This window comes from Pristiophorus japonicus, chromosome 2 (genome assembly GCF_044704955.1).
Source record: "Pristiophorus japonicus isolate sPriJap1 chromosome 2, sPriJap1.hap1, whole genome shotgun sequence".
NCBI classification, from domain to species: Eukaryota; Metazoa; Chordata; class Chondrichthyes; family Pristiophoridae; genus Pristiophorus; species Pristiophorus japonicus.
The window spans coordinates 247,052,668-247,071,251 of NC_091978.1; the positions used below are offsets into that span (position 1 = coordinate 247,052,668).

The 18,584-nt window shown below is 44.3% G+C and overlaps 1 protein-coding gene across 4 annotated transcripts in view; it reads left to right on the forward strand.

The window, feature by feature from the left end:
* Nucleotides 1-18,584, forward strand: part of prss12 (serine protease 12) — a 176,677-nt gene that overhangs the window by 26,012 nt on the left and 132,081 nt on the right. For all 4 annotated transcript variants that reach the window (XM_070871141.1, XM_070871142.1, XM_070871144.1 and 1 more), the window contains exons 3-4: nt 5,416-5,594; nt 6,191-6,341. In XM_070871141.1, the coding sequence (XP_070727242.1) occupies nt 5,416-5,594; nt 6,191-6,341 (330 nt within the window). The remainder of the gene's footprint in view (nt 1-5,415; nt 5,595-6,190; nt 6,342-18,584) is intronic.

Genomic DNA, 18,584 nt, shown 5'->3' on the forward strand with positions numbered 1-18,584 from the left:
CCGAAGTGCCTTACCTCATTCCAAATACATCCCTCCCCCAGCCAAAGTGCCTTACCCCAGTTTAAGTACATCCCTCCTCCAGCTGAAGTGCCTTATCCCAGTGCAAGTACATACTCCCCACCCCACCCCACCCCTCATCCTCATCCCCCCCCAACCATAGATGGGGCACGCATTGTGTACAGATTGTTAACAGGTTTATTGGGTATGAAGTGAATAGTGACAGTGTCATGACTTCTGGATATCATCCACTCCAACGGGTTGGAAGAACGTGATCCATCTTCCCCCTACCCGTGTCTCTCTCTCCGCCCCAGCCACTCTCTCCTCCCATCCTCTCTCTCCCCACCCAGCATCTCTCTCACCCGGCCTCTCTTGTTCCCCCAGCCTGTCTCTCTCCCTCCAGTATCTCTCGTCCCCCCAGCCACTCTCTCTCTTCACCCAGCTTCTCTCTCGCTCACCCAGCCTCTCTTTCTCCCCCCCCAGCCTCTCTCTCTCTCTCACCCAGCCTCTCTCTCTCTCTCTCACCCAGCCTCTCTCTCTCTCTCTCTCTCTCACCCAGCCTCTCTCTTCACCCAGCCTCTCACCTAGCCTCTCACTCGCTATCGGGCCCACGCCGTCCGCTCTCGGGCCAAGACTGCCACTGTGGCCCCCCCTCACCGTCTGCTCTTGGCCCCAGGCCCGCCGAGGGGGTAGAGAGTCGGTGTCTCAGGTCCTGCTTCTCGGCACCACATGCATGGGAGAGGGGGTGGAGCTTGACGGGGCGGGGCTTGTTGCCTGTCAGTCAAAAAAGTGCAGTACAAATAGTTACATCGTTCTTGCCCACCAATTGACATGTTGTACACTGACAAACGATGTACTCTATGTGGGGGAAATTGCAGTCAGAGGCTTCCTTCGGATGAATGTCTCCGACCCAAATTCTTTTTGCAAAAATACCCGGTGGTCCCAGAGGAACGTAGGATTCCGGTTGGAGGCCTTCAGTCGCTGCACTGCGTATGGGAAGATGACATCCCCGTACATACGGAAATGCTGGAGTCACGTGGGCCTGAACCACCAATCACTAAATAGTATTCTCATTGATAAAAATGGGAACTCCGTTTTTACGAGTTCCCATTACTATCAATGAGAAAACCGTCATAAAACAAGAAACATCGCACAATAAAAAAAAACACATTTAAAATTAATTGAAATTAAATGTAATTAAATGTTTTACAAAAAATATATATTTTTTTGCAATTTTTTTAATGTGTTTTAATAGGGTTATAAATAAACTTATCTTAATGGACAGGACTTTTAATATAAAAATGAATGATTCAATTTAATTTTTAAATGTTTTAAAAATGTTACACTGGTAAAAGTAGACAATACACCTGCTTTTACCAGGCGTGAATGTTTGAAGAACATTCACTGGGCATGATTTGGGCAAATAGCCCAATCTCTCCCACGCGGATGTCTTTCTCCCAGGGATGCATAGATCCTTCCAGGTGAAACAGCAATTTACTTGCACTTCTTTCAATTTAGTCTACTGTATTCGCTGCTCACGATGTGGTCTCCGCTACATTGGGGAGACCAAGCATAGATTGGGTGATTGCTTTGCAGTGCATCCCCTGTTTCGTCTGCAAGTGTGACCCCGAGCTTTCGGTCGCCTGTCACTTTAATTCTCCACTCCACTCCCTCTCCGTCCTCGGCCTCCTACACTGTTCTAACAGAGCTCAACGCAAGCTCGAGGCACAGCACTTCATCTTTCATTTAGGCACTTTACAGCCTTCTGGACTCAGCATCGAGTTCAAAAATTTTAGAGCGTAACCGCTGCCAATCTTTGGCTCCCTTTCCCCCCCCCTCCCCTCCTCCTTAGAACCTGTTTCTTTCTTTTTTTCTCCTTGTCTCTAATGGCAGTTGGTCATTATCCCACCATTCACACCCTATCTTGACTAATGTTTTTCTAACTCCTGGCATTAACATTTCAATTTGGGCCATCATCCCTTTTGTCTCTCTAATCTCTCCTGTCTTCCAACCTATCACAGACCTTCCCTTTTGTTCTTTCTTCCGCTCCCCCTTTCAGTGCTTGTTAAGAATCTGTTCTTTCCGAACACTCTCCAGTTCTGACGAAGGGTCATCGACCCGAAACGTTAACTCTGCTTCCTCTCCACAGATGTTGCCTGACCTGCTGAGATTTCCAGCATTTTCTGTTTTTATTCCAGATTCCAGCATCCACAGTATTTTTCTTTTGTATGATACAATCTTTACCCACTGAAAATTTATTCCTATGAATGAAGTATGGATGAATATCTTCCTCTGATACATGATTTGGCCAGCCATTTGCTATGTAATCATACACCTTTGACATAACTGGGTCACGTTTGATTGCTCTACCAATCTCTTCAGCTGTGACTATGTATGGAAAATAGAACAATTCTTCTATCATAGAGATCATGTTCTCAGTTTCTAGTCTTTTGAGTTCTTGCTACATCTTCTCCTTGAGTGCGTATAGTACGGGACAGGACTTGCAGTAAATTGGTCTAGCTTCCTTCTGCACTGTGACACTCGCCTTGAAGTCTTGGATTGGACTGCCTGTTTCACGAAACTCCTTTGGATACTGCTTGATGACGTCATCTTCTAATGCAAATTTTGTTTCCACATGAAAAATCTCATTCCAATCCAGCTTCAGTGATCCCAACTAATTTCTATCTATCAAGGCAGGCCTATCTCTTGCCACTACTATGAGAGGCAAGCTCTGAAACTGATCCTTGTATTTCACCGGTACAATAGGAATTTGCTCTCCTAAGTTGCCTCGCAGCTCTATTTTCGATTTCTCCAGTGGAAATTCACACAACTTGTCGAGATATAGCAATTCCACTACTACATTCACGAATGCACTAGTGTTGATTTCCATGGGTATGCTGGTTCCTGCAATGTCTACTTGGATGATGATACTTTGTGAATCGTTAGATACCCTCGTGCTCTTGAAGATGTTTATCTCTAGAATGTCCTCATCCTGTTGGTTCTCTTCAATGCTATGTAGTGTCTGGTGATTTCTACTTCCAGCATTGAACATCGGTTTACTCTTCAATTGGCATGCCTTTGCAAGATGTCCAGTTGCCTTGCAGCAGAAACACTCTGTCTTCACATACGGATAGCATTGAGCAACGTGTTATCCCGGCATTGATAGCATGACTTCAATGTAATTTACCTTGGCCAGTTGCTGAGGCCTTGGGGCCCAACTGCCTGTTACTTTTAACCTGCAGGTGATTCACCTCAGTTGTCTGATGACTGGAAATGGCACGAAATTCTCAGGAGTATTGGTCAGCCATATCCATCGACAAAGCAGTCTGACAAGCTAAACCAAATGTCAAGTTAGGGGTTGTCAACAATTTTCTTCTGATTGTTTGCTTCATTTTTCATCCCACAAACAAAGCAGTCATGCAATGCTCAGTCCTGAAACTTTCCGAAAGGACAGTGAATGGATAGCTTTTTTAAAGCTACAATGTACTTATTGATACCCTTGTTATTTAATTGATCTCGTGTTCCAAAATGATAATTTTCAGCAATTTCCAGGGGCTCAGGACTGTAGTGCTGTTCTAACTTAATTTCTGCCAGTGGCGTGGCCTTTGGCTAGACAGGAACAAACACATTTTTCAGGGTTTCATATACCTCGGGGCCTGCTTCAGTCTAGAAAATAGCCCGTTTTCTTTCTAAAACCACCCGGTTATGGTTTTCATCATCAGAGACTTCGACAATTCTATTCGCGGTGAATAAAATGTCTAGCTGCTCCACATACGCTTCAAAAGTCTCTTGGTCATGATGGAACTCACCCAAGCACCCTGTTATTCCTATAGATGTGGCCGTCTGGACTCTGGCAACATCAACAGTTCAGCCAAGTGTGCTTGAAATTTACCTTGGATTTTTAGCTGCTCTGCAAAACAAAGAACCCCTCAAAGTCTCTCTGTTGGTTGGTAAGAACATCCACCAACAAAAATTTCTGTGATGGAATCCAGAAATCCTATCCTCATCGCCAATGTGATATATTCTTATGATATCACTAAGAAGCACACTCTACATATAAGATGGCTGTTGCACCAAAATGGTCAGAATGTGACTTTGCCACATGATACTTTATTATTTACATCAGTAGTTGCAGTATATCAGTTGTCTACTAGGGGAAGCTCGATTACAGGTGTGATCACACCTGGGGTACTGTGCACAGTTTTGGTCTCCTTATCTGAGAAAGGGCATACAGGTCTTAGAGGCGGTACAATGAAGGTTCACTCGATTGATCCCAGGGATGAGAGGGTGGTCTGTTGAGGAGAGATTGAGTAGATTGTGCCTGTACTCTCTGGAATTGAGAAGAATGAGAGTTAATCTCATTGAAACATATAAAATTCTGAGGGGGATTGACAGGGTAGATGCTGCGAGGTTGTTTCCCCTGGCTGAGAGTCTAGAACTAGGAGATATAGGGGTCGCAATTGCCCCTTTGCACAGGGCCAGTTAGCGCTGCCGGTTGGCACTAATGGAGCACTAATGATTTGTGTGTTGGGCGTGGCAGCCACATCGACCTGTGCAGAATTGTCCCCGGGGCTACGATGGCAAAAAGTGGTTTAAAAGAAGAGGAGGGACATTGTGACTTGTTAGCACAATGCAGCAGGTGTGGCGCTGATGTGCTGAGCGCGGTGCTGAGCGTTGCACCCTGCAAGCGCCGTGCGAATGCTTAGTTAGCACAGGAAACATTTTTTTCCCTCAAAGAGGCCAATTCCACACCAGGTCCAGTGCTTCCCCTGCCGATGCAAAGAAACCATACAATTCGAATTATGTGCTCCAAACCCAGCACGGGGCAATTTCGTTGTTGACTCCGCCAAAGTTCAGAGGGCCACGGGGATGTCACCCAATTTAAGTATTTACGGAGGGCGCCCATGTCAGTTCAGGTGTCCACCTGCTCTAGGGGTCTGGGAGTCCTGTGAAATGACCTGGGGGTGGGGGTGTGCTATGATGTCAGGAAAATAAAACACATGTCCCCTTAGCCATTTTTATATAGCAAGTTCTTCTTTCTTCAGAGGACTTGGCTATGTCCTGGCCTGGAGCCTCGTGGTGGGCTCCATTTCTGCCATTAGACTGGTTGGTATGTCAGCCTGCTTCTTACGAAGCCCTGTCGACTCCACCGCTTACAAGGCCTGTGGGAACTCCTGGCATATCTGGCTGAGTCTATAATTCGGCCCTTCTGGCATATTATGCCGAAAGAGTCAATGAATTTCAGAATCCATTTGGGAATGGTACTCCAAAGTTGAGGGAGCAGACGGATTGAAATTCATATATAAACTCAGGACACCCCAATTAAGACGGCGAGAGTCATGTGCACTCATAATTAGATGACGCTGTTTGAAAGGTTGTTCATATGGTTGTAACTCTGAACCTTTCCATTTTGTTCAGTGAAAACGGCAAAGCTGGGCAGATACCTATTTCTGGATTGGCACTGGTTACTTTTCATTGGAGTAACGTCCAGTGCCGCGGTGATGAACACAGCTTGCTTGAGTGTGCGAAGGAGACCAGACAGCATGGGAACTGCCTCTATAAACGGGCAGCTGCGGTTACTTGCAATCCTCCCAAAGGTATTGAAATAGTTGTCAGCAGTTGTCAATGATCAATGATAATAAATTCTCAGAAAAATACCCCTTTGTGCTGTAATGTTCCAATGATCAGAAGAACAACTACACCTAAATTACTCTCTAAAATTTGTTCTGTCCATGTGCCCATCACGACAGTGCTGGGAATTAGAACACTTTTCCATTTACACCCAGTGACGTCACCCATCATTTTCCCCCTGAACAGTGGCGACTGATGAGCTCATCCACTTTAGAATTTAGGTTTAATTGGGCTTTCATAACATGAAACAACAGCGCTGGCTGATTTCAGTGTTTAGTTACTGTGTGCCTACAAAAGAAAATTAAATTAATTGATATCATCAAATAAGTTAAATAACAAAATCTTTGGATAACTAAGCTTTCATACAACTTCATTATGGACTTAATAGTGGAGTAAATGCTTCAGTTACTTACCACTGACAATCCATCCGTTGTTAAATTGGTTCACTTATCAATTCGTGGGCACGTGGAGAGAAATCTCATAAACAAATATTGCTTTATCTGTTTGTAAATTACAATAACGCAGAAATTATTTATCAGAGCCCTTTTCTGTTTAAATTTAGCATCTGTATTTGTTCCAATCCGACTGGTTGGCGGTAGTTCTGAATATGAAGGCCGCGTGGAAGTCTATCGTTCCGGGCAATGGGGAACTGTGTGTGATGACCACTGGGATGAAGCTGATGCTGAAGTTGTCTGCAGGCAGTTAGGCATAAGGTCGGTATGATTCCACTACTGCAAGTTGATTATAATGATAGGTGCAAGGAGGATTCAGTACAAAGTAACTGAGTATGTATCAATTCTGGTATTTACATTTAGCATTAATTTGGAAGTATCAGAACCCACACAGTGATAAGAAATGATGGCATCTAGTAATTAAACTATATATAATATGTAATTATGCTTTGTATACTGCATATAATTAGTGCATTGACCATTCATACAGTTGGAATATGGTATGTTGCTCCCACATTATCCTATATATTTTACAATTTTCCCTGTAATGTTCTTTAGTGCATTCTTTCCCACTTTACAGCATGTCTTTATTTTAAGGTACAACTGTTCAAAAAAAAAGTATTTAATTAATTAATGAAATCCATTGAGTAACTCGCTTCCATCTTGAAGAGTGGAACTATTAAAGGGCTGATATTAACTCTCGGTGGTGGAAGAAAACTGTCAGTGGTGGATCAACTGCCTATAAAACATCCCGCCTGATGTGCCTTTAAATTGCGCAAAGCAAAATTGGGCAAGGTGTATAACAAATGGCTGATCTGCTACTGCAGGCTTTCCACCATCACCGAAAGTTATAATTAATCCTTAAATATCCATTTTGGTACACATCAGAAAGCAGCAGGGGTTCAATAGCTTGAAGGATAGATTTTTCTGACCCATGCTCCTGGAAAATGGTCATTTCCCTTTGTACAAAAGCCGGGTAAAAGTGGTTGAACATAAGATTTTAAGAATTAGGAGCAGCAGTAGGCCCCTCAAGCCAGTAAGTTCATGGTTGATCTTCGATCTCAACTCTACTTTCTTGCCCGATTCCCATATCCCTTGATTTCCTGAGAGTCCAAAAATCTAACTATCTCAGCCTTGAATATATTCAACAAGTTTTACTAGGCCTCTGTCCCCTTTACATTGCCCTGTGATTTCCAGAGCTTTCCTGGAGGTGGGGGATGGGGAACGTGTGGAACTAGGCCTGTGCCTGCACTAGACACAGACCAGACAAACATGTTGATGAGGTAGGAGAGGAATTCCTGGCCCTCCATTTCATTTTCTTTCAGGTTCAATGGGCTAGAATTTCTCTAAAACCCACCACCGCTGGATTGCCGCCCAAAAAGATCACTAAGATTCTTAAACTAACGCCGGTGAAAAATTGCATAAAAAAATGAAAAAATACCACCCGGCGAGAAAATGGATCTTACACGTAGATTCTCAGCAGTTAAACGTGATCCTGGGCAAATTGGGTGGTTCTTAATCAAAATAGGCAGTGATTATTCAGAATTAGACCGAAGCTGAGGTGGGGCCTAGGAAGGGGGGAAAACACAAAAAATATTTTTTCCAAGAAACAAAAAATAAAAAATCAGAAAACATTCTCAAGACCCTTTTTAACTTAATCGTTGTAAAATAATTTTAAAAGAATTATAAAAAACACTTTAACTTACTTTTTCTTGCAGGGCTACTTACCTACCACCCAGCTTTTCATGGGCAGTTTTTTTGATCTTATGGGTCACTGCTGAGCCCAAACTTGGACGGTAGTGTTTTTTTCGGCGGTGCACTTCAGCGGTCCACTGCCCAGCGATATTTTGAAAACATCAGAGTGGAAATTTTCGCCGAGTGGTTTTCCGCTGAAAACGAGCTGTACCACCAAGAAAACCGCCAGAAATGAAGTGGAAATTCTAGCCCATTGACTGGCCAATCCCAATGCATGTGTGCCCAGAGAAAGACAGTGTTGTGGCTTGTCTGGTTGAGGGGACAGCAGCTGTGCTTTATTTTCCTGCCCCTTCTATCAGGGAGCAGACCTGCACTAAGGGTATCCCAGGCCATGCTTCCCCATCGACAACCTCCAGAAAAATATGAGCATTTTCTTCACATGGCAAGATTCCTTAAAATCCAGGCCATAATTCTCGGCACCCATGCAACCTTATTGGCTCCTGCACACAATTTATTTGCCTTCGTGAACTGCAAGGGCTTTTACTCCATGAATGCATAGGTCATCTATGATCATGAAAATAGGATCATACCAGTGAATGCTTCCCAGACAACAATTATAATGCCGCGATTTTATGGCATTCATGGCATCAGGATTATTCGAGCTACAAAGTAAAGTGCAAGGTTAGCTCATGGTGACTAAGGCGACTCTCTGCAACCCTGGCTTACGATATCTCTGAGATAGCCACGAACAGCAAAAGAGCGTAGAAACAATAGGTTCATGCAGCCACCAGGATTATCACACCATAGGTATCCTGAAGCATAGTTCAGATGCCTAATCTGATTTAAGGGTTTCCAACAATTCAGTCCACCAAGGTTTTCAAGGTTATTGTGCATGCTGCTCAAATTTCCCATGCAATGGGGCCTAATCCTGGAGCAGGCAGAAGAGGAGAACACCCACCCAAAGTCAAACAAAGTGAAGGAGTGAAGACTCTGAAGCACCTTTGCACACTCTCATACAGTGGGCCTTGCCCTTCATCATATTCACAATGCAGTAACAGTCTTTTGTACATTTGCATCAAGTAGTAGTAAAATGCACTTTCCCCAATACTGGTCACTGCACCAACTTAACTACTATGGATGTTATTTATTTCATTTGCTATAACTATTTATGACACTGTGTCAAGAAAACTCTTTGGATAAAGTTGAAATAAATTGCAGCCATGTTTACTCAGCTCTCCTTGTTCAGCATATATGTACTTTGTGTATGTTACCACACATAGAAACATAGAAACATAGAAAATAGGTGCAGAAGTAGACCATTCGGCCCTTCTAGCCTGCACCACCATTCAATGAGTTCATGGCTGAACATGCAACTTCAGTACTCCATTCCTGCTTTCTCGCCATACCCCTTGATCCCCCTCGTAGTAAGGACTACATCTAACTCCTTTTTGAATATATTTAGTGAATTGGCCTCAACAACTTTCTGTGGTAGAGAATTCCACAGGTTCACCACTCTCTGGGTGAAGAAGTTTCTCCTCATCTCGGTTCTAAATGGCTTACCCCTTATCCTTAGACTGTGACCCCTGGTTCTGGACTTCCCCAACATTGGGAACCTTCTTCCTGCATCTAACCTGTCTAAACCCATCAGAATTTTAAACGTTTCTATGAGGTCCCCTCTCATTCTTCTGAACTCCAGTGAATACAAGCCCAGTTGATCCAGTCTTTCTTGATAGGTCAGTCCCGCCATCCCGGGAATCAGTCTGGTGAACCTTCGCTGCACTCCCTCAATAGCAAGAATGTCCTTCCTCAGGTTAGGAGACCAAAACTGTACACAATACTCCAGGTGTGGCCTCACCAAGGTCCTGTACAACTGTAGCAACACCTCCCTGCCTCTGTATTAAAATCTCCTCGCTATGAAGGCCAACATGGCCATTTGCTTTCTTAACCGCCTGCTGTACCTGCATGCCAACCTTCAGTGACTGATGTACCATGACACCCAGGTCTTGTTGCACCTCCCCTTTTCCTAATCTGTCACCATTCAGATAATAGTCTGTCTCTCTGTTTTTACCACCAAAGTGGATAACCTCACATTTATCCACATTATACTTCATCTGCCATGCATTTGCCCACTCACCTAACCGATCCAAGTCGCTCTGCAGCCTCATCGCATCCTCCTCGCAGCTCACACTGCCACCCAACTTAGTGTCATCCGCAAATTTGGAGATACTACATTTAATCCCCTCGTCTAAATCATTAATGTACAGTGTAACCAGCTGGGGCCCCAGCACAGAACCTTGCAGTACCCCACTAGTCACCGCCTGCCATTCTGAAAAGTACCCATTTACTTCCTGTCTGACAACCAGTTCTCAATCCACTACCCTCAATCCCATGTGCTTTAACCTTGCACATTAATCTCTTGTGTGGGACCTTGTCGAAAGCCTTCTGAATGTCCAAATATACCACATCAACTGGTTCTCCCTTGTCCACTCTACTGGAAACATCCTCAAAAAATTCCAGAAGATTTGTCAAGCATGATTTCCCTTTCGCAAATCCATGCTGACTTGGACCTATCATGTCACCTCTTTCCAAATGCTCTGCTATGACATCCTTAATAATTGATTCCACCATCTTACCCACTACCGATGTCAGGCTGACCGGTCTATAATTCCCTGTTTTCTCTCTCCCTCCTTTTTTAAAAAGTGGGGTTACATTGGCTACCCTCCACTCGATAGGAACTGATCCAGAGTCAATGGAATGTTGGAAAATGATTGTCAATGCATCCGCTATTTCCAAGGCCACCTCCAAGGCCACACTGCTTCCCTTTGGTGGTAGTATATGTTTTCTATATTTCAGTTCCTGATAGAGTGTTCACAAGAACACAAAAACACAATAGGAGGAGGAGTAGGCCATTTGACCCCCTCAAGCTTGCTCCGCCATTTAATAAGATCATAGCTGATCTGATCATGGACTCAGTTTCACTTCCCCGCACGTTCCCCATGACCCTTTATTCCCTTATCGCTCAAAAATCTGTCACCCAGCCTCCCCAGCTCTCTGGGGCAGAGAATTCAGAGATTAACAACCCTCTGAGAGAAGAAATTCCTCCTCATCTCAGTTTTAAATGGGCTGCACCTTATTCTGAGACTATATCCCCTAGTTTTAGTTTCCCCTATGAGTGGAAATATCCTCTCTGCATCCACCTTGTCTAGTCCCCTAATTATCTTACATGTTTCGATATGATCATCTCTCATTCTTATGAACTCCAATGAGTATAGGCCTATCGTCATAACTCAACCCTCTCATCTCTGGAATCAACCTAGTGAACCTCCTCTGAACAGCCTCCAATGCAAGTATATCCTTCCTTAAATACGGAGACCAAAACTGTACGCAGTACTCCAGGTGTGGCCTCACCAATATCCTGTACAGTTGTAGCAGGATCTCTCTGTTTTTATATTCTATTCCTCTTGCAATAAAAGCCAACATTCTATTTGCCTTCCTGATTACTTGCCGTAACTGCATACTCACTTTTTGTGTTTCATGCACAAGGACCCCCAGGTCCCTCTGTATTACAGAACTTTGCAATTTTTGTCCATTTAAATTATAATTTGCTTTTCTATTTTTTCTGCCAAAGTGGATAACCTCACATTTTCCCACAGTATACACCATCTGCCAAATTTTTGCCCACTCACTTAGTCTGTCTATATCCCTCTGCAGATTTTTTGTGTCCTCCTCACAATTTGCTTTCCCACCCATCTTTGTTTCATTAGCAAACTTGCCTACATTACACTCGGTCCCTTCATCCAAGTCATTAATATAGATTGTAAGTAGTTGAGGACCCAGCATCAATCCCTGCGACACCCCACTAGTCACTGTTTGCTAACCGGCAAATGTTTATCCTGACTCTCTGTTTTCTGTTAGTTAGCCAATCCTCAATCCATGTTAATATATTACCCCCAATCCTGTGAACTTTTATCTTGTGCAGTAACCTTTTATGTGGCACCTTATTGAATGCCTTCTGGAAATCCAAATACACCATATCCACTGGTTCCCCCTTATCCATCCTGCTCGTTATATCCTTGAAGAACTCCAGCAAATTTGTCAAATGTGATTTCCCTTTCATAAAACCATGCTATTCTGCTTGATTGAAATATACTTTTCCAAATGTCCTGCTACTGCTTCCTTAATAATGGACTCCAGCATTTTCCCAACAACAGATGTTAGGCTATAGTTTGCTGCTTTCTGTCTGCCTCCTTTTTTAAATAGGGGCGTTAAATTTGCAGTTTTCCAATCCGCTGGGACCTCCCCAGAATCCAGGGAATTTTGGTAGATTACAACCAATGCATCCACTATCTCTGCAGCCACTTCTTTTCGGACCCTAGGATGCAAGCCATCAGGTCCAGGGGACTTGTCTGCTTTTAGTCCCATTATTTTACCGAGTACTACTTTTTTAGTGATAGTGATTGCATTAAGTTCCTCCCTTCATATTGCCCCTTGATTATTCCCTATTGGGATGTTTTTAGTGACTTCTACTGTGAAGACTGATACACAGACTTTGTTCAAAGTCTCTGCCATTTCCCTGTTCCCCATTATTAATTTCCCAGTCTCATCCTCTCGGGACCAACATTTACTTTATCCACTCTTTTTCTTTTTATGTACCTGTCGAAACTTTTATTATCTGTTTTTATATTTCATCCTAGTTTAGTTTCATAATCTATTTTCCCTCTCTTTAATATTTTTTTAATCGTTCTTTGCTGGCTTTTAAAAGTTTCCCAATCCTCTGGCCTCCCACTAGTCTTGGCCACTTTGTATGCCCTTGTTTTCAATTTGATACCATCCCTTACTTCCTTAGTTAGCCACGGATGGTTATCCCTTCTCTTACAGCCTTTCCTTCTCATTGAGATACATTTTTGTTGAGAGTTATGAAATATCTCCTTAAATGTCTGCCACTGCTCACCAACCATCCCAATCTTAATCTGATTTCCCAGTCCACTTTAGCCAACTCTGCCTTCATACCTTTGTAGTCTCCTTTATTTAAGGTCACTCATTCATAGAGATTCCTTTACTCAGAGATCATTTATTAAGCTTGTCTCATTACACGGTACAGGTTGAACCTCCATTATCTGGCACCCTCGGGACCTGGCCTGTGCCGGATGAGGGATGTTTCCAGATGAGGGGAGGTGATCGGCCCAAGGGCGGCGGCTCCAGCGGGCCCCGAGGTGTCGGCGGGCCGAGCAGGCCCCGAGGTGTCGGCGGGCCGAGCGGGCCCCAACATGTTGGCGGATCAAACAGGCCCCGAGGTGTCGGCGGGCCGAGCGGGCCCTGACGTGTTGGCAGATCAAACGAGCCTCGAGATGTTGGTGGGCCGAGCAGGCCCCGAGGTGTCGGCGGGCCGAGCGGGCCCTGACGTGTTGGCGGATCAAACGAGCCTCGAGATGTTGGTGGGCCGAGCAGGCCCCGAGGTGTTGGCGGGCTGAGCGGGCCCCAACATGTTGGCAGATCAAACAGGCCCCGAGATGTTGGCGGGCCGAGCAGGCCCTGAGGTGTCGGCGGGCCCAGTGGGCCCCGAGGTGTCCTAGGTTGAGGAGGCTCCTGCTACTGCTGATCACTTTCTTTCCAGTAAGTGTGTTGATTTTCTGTTTAGGTGAATGATTTAATTAAATCATAAAGGAAAGGTATCACCATTGTGCCTAAAAAGGAATGGGAAACTTGGGGGGGGGGGCGGCGGTGGGTCGGAGTTCTGCGCATGTGCCACCCGGCAGCCAGGAATGGCGCCGGGCGAGGGATGGTGCCAGATAAGGGAGTCCCGGATAAAAGAGGTTCAACCTGTACCAGATCTAAGTTAGCCTGCTCCCTGGTTCATTCCGCAACGTACTGTTCAAGGAAACTATCCTGGATACACTCTATGAACTCTTCCTCAAGGCTACTCTGACCAATTTGCTTTGTCCAATCAATGTAAAGGTTAAAATCGCCTATAATTATTGCCGTTCCTTCATTACAAGCCTTCATTATTTCTTGATTTATACTCCATCTAACAGTATAGCTACTGTTAGGGGGCCTATAGACTACGCCCACCAGTGCCTTTTTCCCATTATTCCTTACCTCCACCCAAACTGATTCAACATCTTGATCTTCTGAGTCAATATTGTTTCTCACTAATGCACTGATCTCATCCTTTTATTAACAGAGCTACCTCACCTCCTTTTCCTTTCTGTCTGTCCTTCTGAATTGTCAAATACCCCATAATATTTAGTTCCCAGCCTTGGTCGCCTTGCAACCATGTCTCTGTAATGGCTATCAGATCATACCCATTTCTATCTATTTGTGCCATCAACTCATCTATTTTGTTACGAATGCTGCATGCATTCAGATTTTAAATTTGTTTTTTTACCCTTTTTTCCTGCTTTGATCCCACTTTCTGATTCACTTTTGTGTTTATACATTCAGTCCTTTCCTGTCACGCTCTGGTTTTCATTTCCCCCAGAGCTACCCTGCTCTATTGCTTTCTCCTTATTCTTTGACTTTTTCCCTTATTCTTTGACTTTTTAAATTTTTGCTCAGCTGAACCCTCTCCCCACCTCCCCACTATTTAGTTTAAAGCCCTCTCTACAGCCCTAGTTATTTGATTCCCCAGGACCCTAGTCCCAGCACAGTCTAGGTGGAATCCATCACAATGGAACAGCCAGTGCCCCATGAACCTTTTAAGTGCTTCCCTAGTGGCTGGAGAGCATGTGGTGTCTGGCTGCTGTGTCAGTGGAACCTTTTAAGATTGAAGTGTCCCTCTGTTTAAGCATTTACTGTACCTTTCAGCAATATCATCACTGTTTTTTTCTGATTGAAAAGAACAAACAGTATAATTAACAGTATAATTTCAGTCAGAAGACAATAGCATGAAATTAAAGAAGCCCTGTGAGGTTTTAAGCAAACAGGTGGTAAAACAAAATGCTTGTTTTGCTCACTGCACTGACAACATCAAGAAAAATCAACATGAGACCACCGATTGTACTAAACTTTTGTGCTCAGCATTAGCAAAATATTGGTACAACTGTGACCATGGCTTCTGCCTCAAAATGATTTTACAGTAATTCTTGTATTCTTTTATTGATTTTTAACACTTCTATTAATAGTTAGGTTCAAAAAGGTACTCTATACTTAAGATTTATCTTCTATCACCCTTTCTTCTTTCTGTCCCTGGTAATCTTATAGGCTTCTAGTCAGTGATGTCTGGGATTGTCCTTTCCTCTGGATTTCTTGGTGTTCGGGCAGTTTTGAAAGAAATTCAGTGCTTTTTATTATCGAACAATTTATTTCCTAGATTTACTGTAAAAATTTGTATCAGAAGTGTCAACTTACTTTCAACCATATTATTTCATACAATCGAAACACCATAGTGCCAGTCATGAGATAAAAGGTTGAAATACATGACGATAAAATGAAAATCAGAAATACAGGAGAGATTAGTTTACCCTTTACAATGATGAATTGGTTGATTCTTTTAGATTTTAGACACAGTTTCTGATTGTGTTTCTGTAATTGGTTCTGCAAAATTTGTGCTGAAATTCACATTTCCAGTTCACATATTTTAGAACTGCATCATTACACTGACCAGTAACTGACTAAGCAGTCAGTTAGGACACACTACAGTGTTACATCCCAAAATACCAGATAATATGTAGTACGGGGATCAAATCAGCAGAAGAATTTCAAATATTCAACCCATTAACTTTTCAAATACAATCGGCTTATTTTATTCACCAGAAATGAATAATGGTTTGGAGACTGGATGTCCTTTGTGTTAGAACAGAACATTTGTTCCTGCAGCATACAGCACGCCTGGTAATTATTCAAAGTGTAGACATTTAGAAGATGATATATTATCACATCTGTGCTGCCTATGTACTATAGTCTGAAGTCTGAGCTCTGCTATCTGAACTGTCACCCCCATCTGTACAGCCTTAACTCTTTAACTACTGAATACTCTTTCTCATTTACAGTATGTTCATTTTCAAAAGTACTTTTGAGCTATGCATATGTGAATGAGTTTAGAGATGGATGTAGATTGCTGGATCATTTATTTTCAAGAAACTAAATGTACCACAGATTATCTGGTTTATTATTCAGTCAATGGTAATTACTTTACGGTTCAGGCATATGGCATCTATCAATTTAATATCACTAATGTTTTTAGGGTGGTGTGATAGGGGAGCACTGAATTCTAGGGGTGATTTGGTTGCTATAGAACCCTGTTTTCTGGTGGGAATGGGGTGACAGTGAGACCAAAATTTCTAGAAAGGACTCATCGCTGTCTTCTCGCCTGAGGTTTTTGAGTGTGCCCCAAAATAGGCGGCCAGCATCACACTGACTAGATGGCATAGATAGAACCCTGGTGGCATTTTCAAACAATTACACATGGAGCCCATGGTGTGCAAGTCCTGCCCACAAGTCCTGAGCAGTAAGTGGGAAAACCAGCGTCCCTTAAAGGGACTGTTGGAGGCCACTCAGAAAAGGCAAAAAAAAATGTTTTGGAGAGGATTTTTTGAGAGCAGGAGAATTGCTCGTCCTGTGTCTACACAAAAATTCCCCTAACTTTGACGCGCCTCTCCCCCGCCATCCATCCATCTGACCTATCCCTTTAATGGTCTTCTGCCAGCGCGGCTCCACAGAAAGGCCACCAAATTTCCTCGGTTAGTGCTGTCAGCTCGCTGCTTTCATTTAACTGCGGCCTGACTGTAAAAATGGTTCGGGCCTCTGATGAGCTACATCAGGCTGGTGTTGGGATTGCTGCTCGTCCAATGTGTGCTCTGCATCAAAGTCATCCACATAGTATCTCATTCACACCACCTTCTGCTCAAGCAAAAAATCAATCGCGGCATACATGTTTAAACACATTTAAAGAGCCCGTTTGACTTTTGACTTCCAGCTTTTGACTTTCAGTGAAATTTATTTTAGAAAGAAGTCAGTGGGAGAGTCAAATCTTTCCTAATGTTAGAATCTTTAGGGCAGTCACAACTGTCAGGGTTCTTTCAAATTTCCATTTTAAAATTTACAATCTTGGGGGTGAAATTGCCCTTTTTTATAGCCCCATTAGCAACTCCGGGAGGTTTTAATGGGGCGCAACGAGGTTATCGCCTGGGGGAAGGGATCAGTAGCGTCTCTGGGGAAATTGCCCCGGAGGTTTAGGAGAGTGGTCTGTCATTAGCGCCATGCCTGTGATTTGCACCACCCCAGCTGTGTGCGCTGACCCCTCACCGCCCCACGCTGACCCCTTTGCGCCCAGCGGGGGAAATTGCCCTGCGGACGCCGAGGATGGCACCAACCGGTCACCGCCAGCTCTGCGGGTCGCGAAGCTGGTGGACATCCTTCGCCAAGGTTCCCTTTAAAGAGGGGGCTGTTTGCTCCGTGGGCTGTCATATTTTTCTGTCGGCTGACTCTTCTGTCGGCCCGACAATGGCCCGGTCGAGGGTGTCCCTGGTGGCGCCAAAGGGGCTGCAGAGTGTGCACCGGCCCTCCCCTTTAATTGAAGGGGAGGGGTGTTCTGCCGCGTCAGCGCTACACGGAGATCCGCGTAGTGCTAATGTTGTCTCCGGGGTGCTAGGCTCCGAAGCGCAGCGCTGGACTCAGCACTATGCTACTGCCCCTGAAGCACCCCTTCATGGACACGGAGTGCCTCCAATATCGATCCGTCTCCATTGAGGAGCGGAGGAGCCGAAATCCGCGCCGGGACGGAACCTCTAGGCCAGGCGATAAATGTCCTGGCCCCAGAGGGTTACCACCTCCAAACGGAACATGGGCCAATTTCACCCCATTGGTTTTTCACTGCTTGCCGATATACTGTGCCCAATGTGAAGTCAATGCAGTATAAGAGTGCCACATCCAGACAATATTACAACCAATTCAATTAATGCTGGCTTAACTATCGTTATATTGGTTTTCTTGAATTGCTGTCAAGCAGAAATTGTTTTGTGTAGACTCAAGTGATACCTATAACAGCACTGTTAGTTTACAATAAAATACAAGGAGAACAATTTTCGGCAGCATGTTCAGGTGCTGAAAATACTCCGAGTGGCCAAGATGGGGGTCTTGAGCTGAAAACCCAGTTTAGCCTGTGTTTAATGCAAGATGCCATCTTGGTAAAGGAGTTGAAGCCCGCGCTAGTAACGGCAGTCCGGAGGCTCGTTAAGGGGTTGATTGCTACCTAACATGTCTACTGGTGCTCTTAAGGAGGCTGCAGGTCAATTTGGTAGTTAATGATTGTCCTAAAGCTTTCTCTTAATAGCGAGCAGCTGATTGGGAGTAAACAAGGCATTGATGTGGATTTCAAGCACTACTTAAAGGGATACTCACCATTCCATGTTCACTTGGTGTTGGAGCTGCGAAGAGGTTCTCTGAAACACTTGGGAGACATTCTAGGGCACTTTGTCAAGACTTCACTAATACTCTAGATACATTTATTCTGCAAATTCTCTGAGAACTTCACCTAAAAAGTGTAATTGCTGTGCTACACCTTATTGGACACATTATAGGAGTCTTCAGGAGCAAGGGAGTTCTTGGTCAGGGCTATCTTGCTAGGAGTCCCTCTTGGGCTGGACGAGTATTGGGAGAAGGACATGAGGCCAGGCAGAGCAGCACCAGCTGCTGGAAGAGAGGGGAACAAAAGGGTGAGGAGGGCGAGGTGGCGTCCTTCCTCCCTACGGGTACATGACATCCCACCTCCTCGACCAGGATTGCAGCATCCGAGAACCTGTGCTCCCTCTCCCTCAGTCTCTGAGCTCCCTCTCCCTGTCCCTGAGCTATTCTGCAATGTGTCAGGTGTGC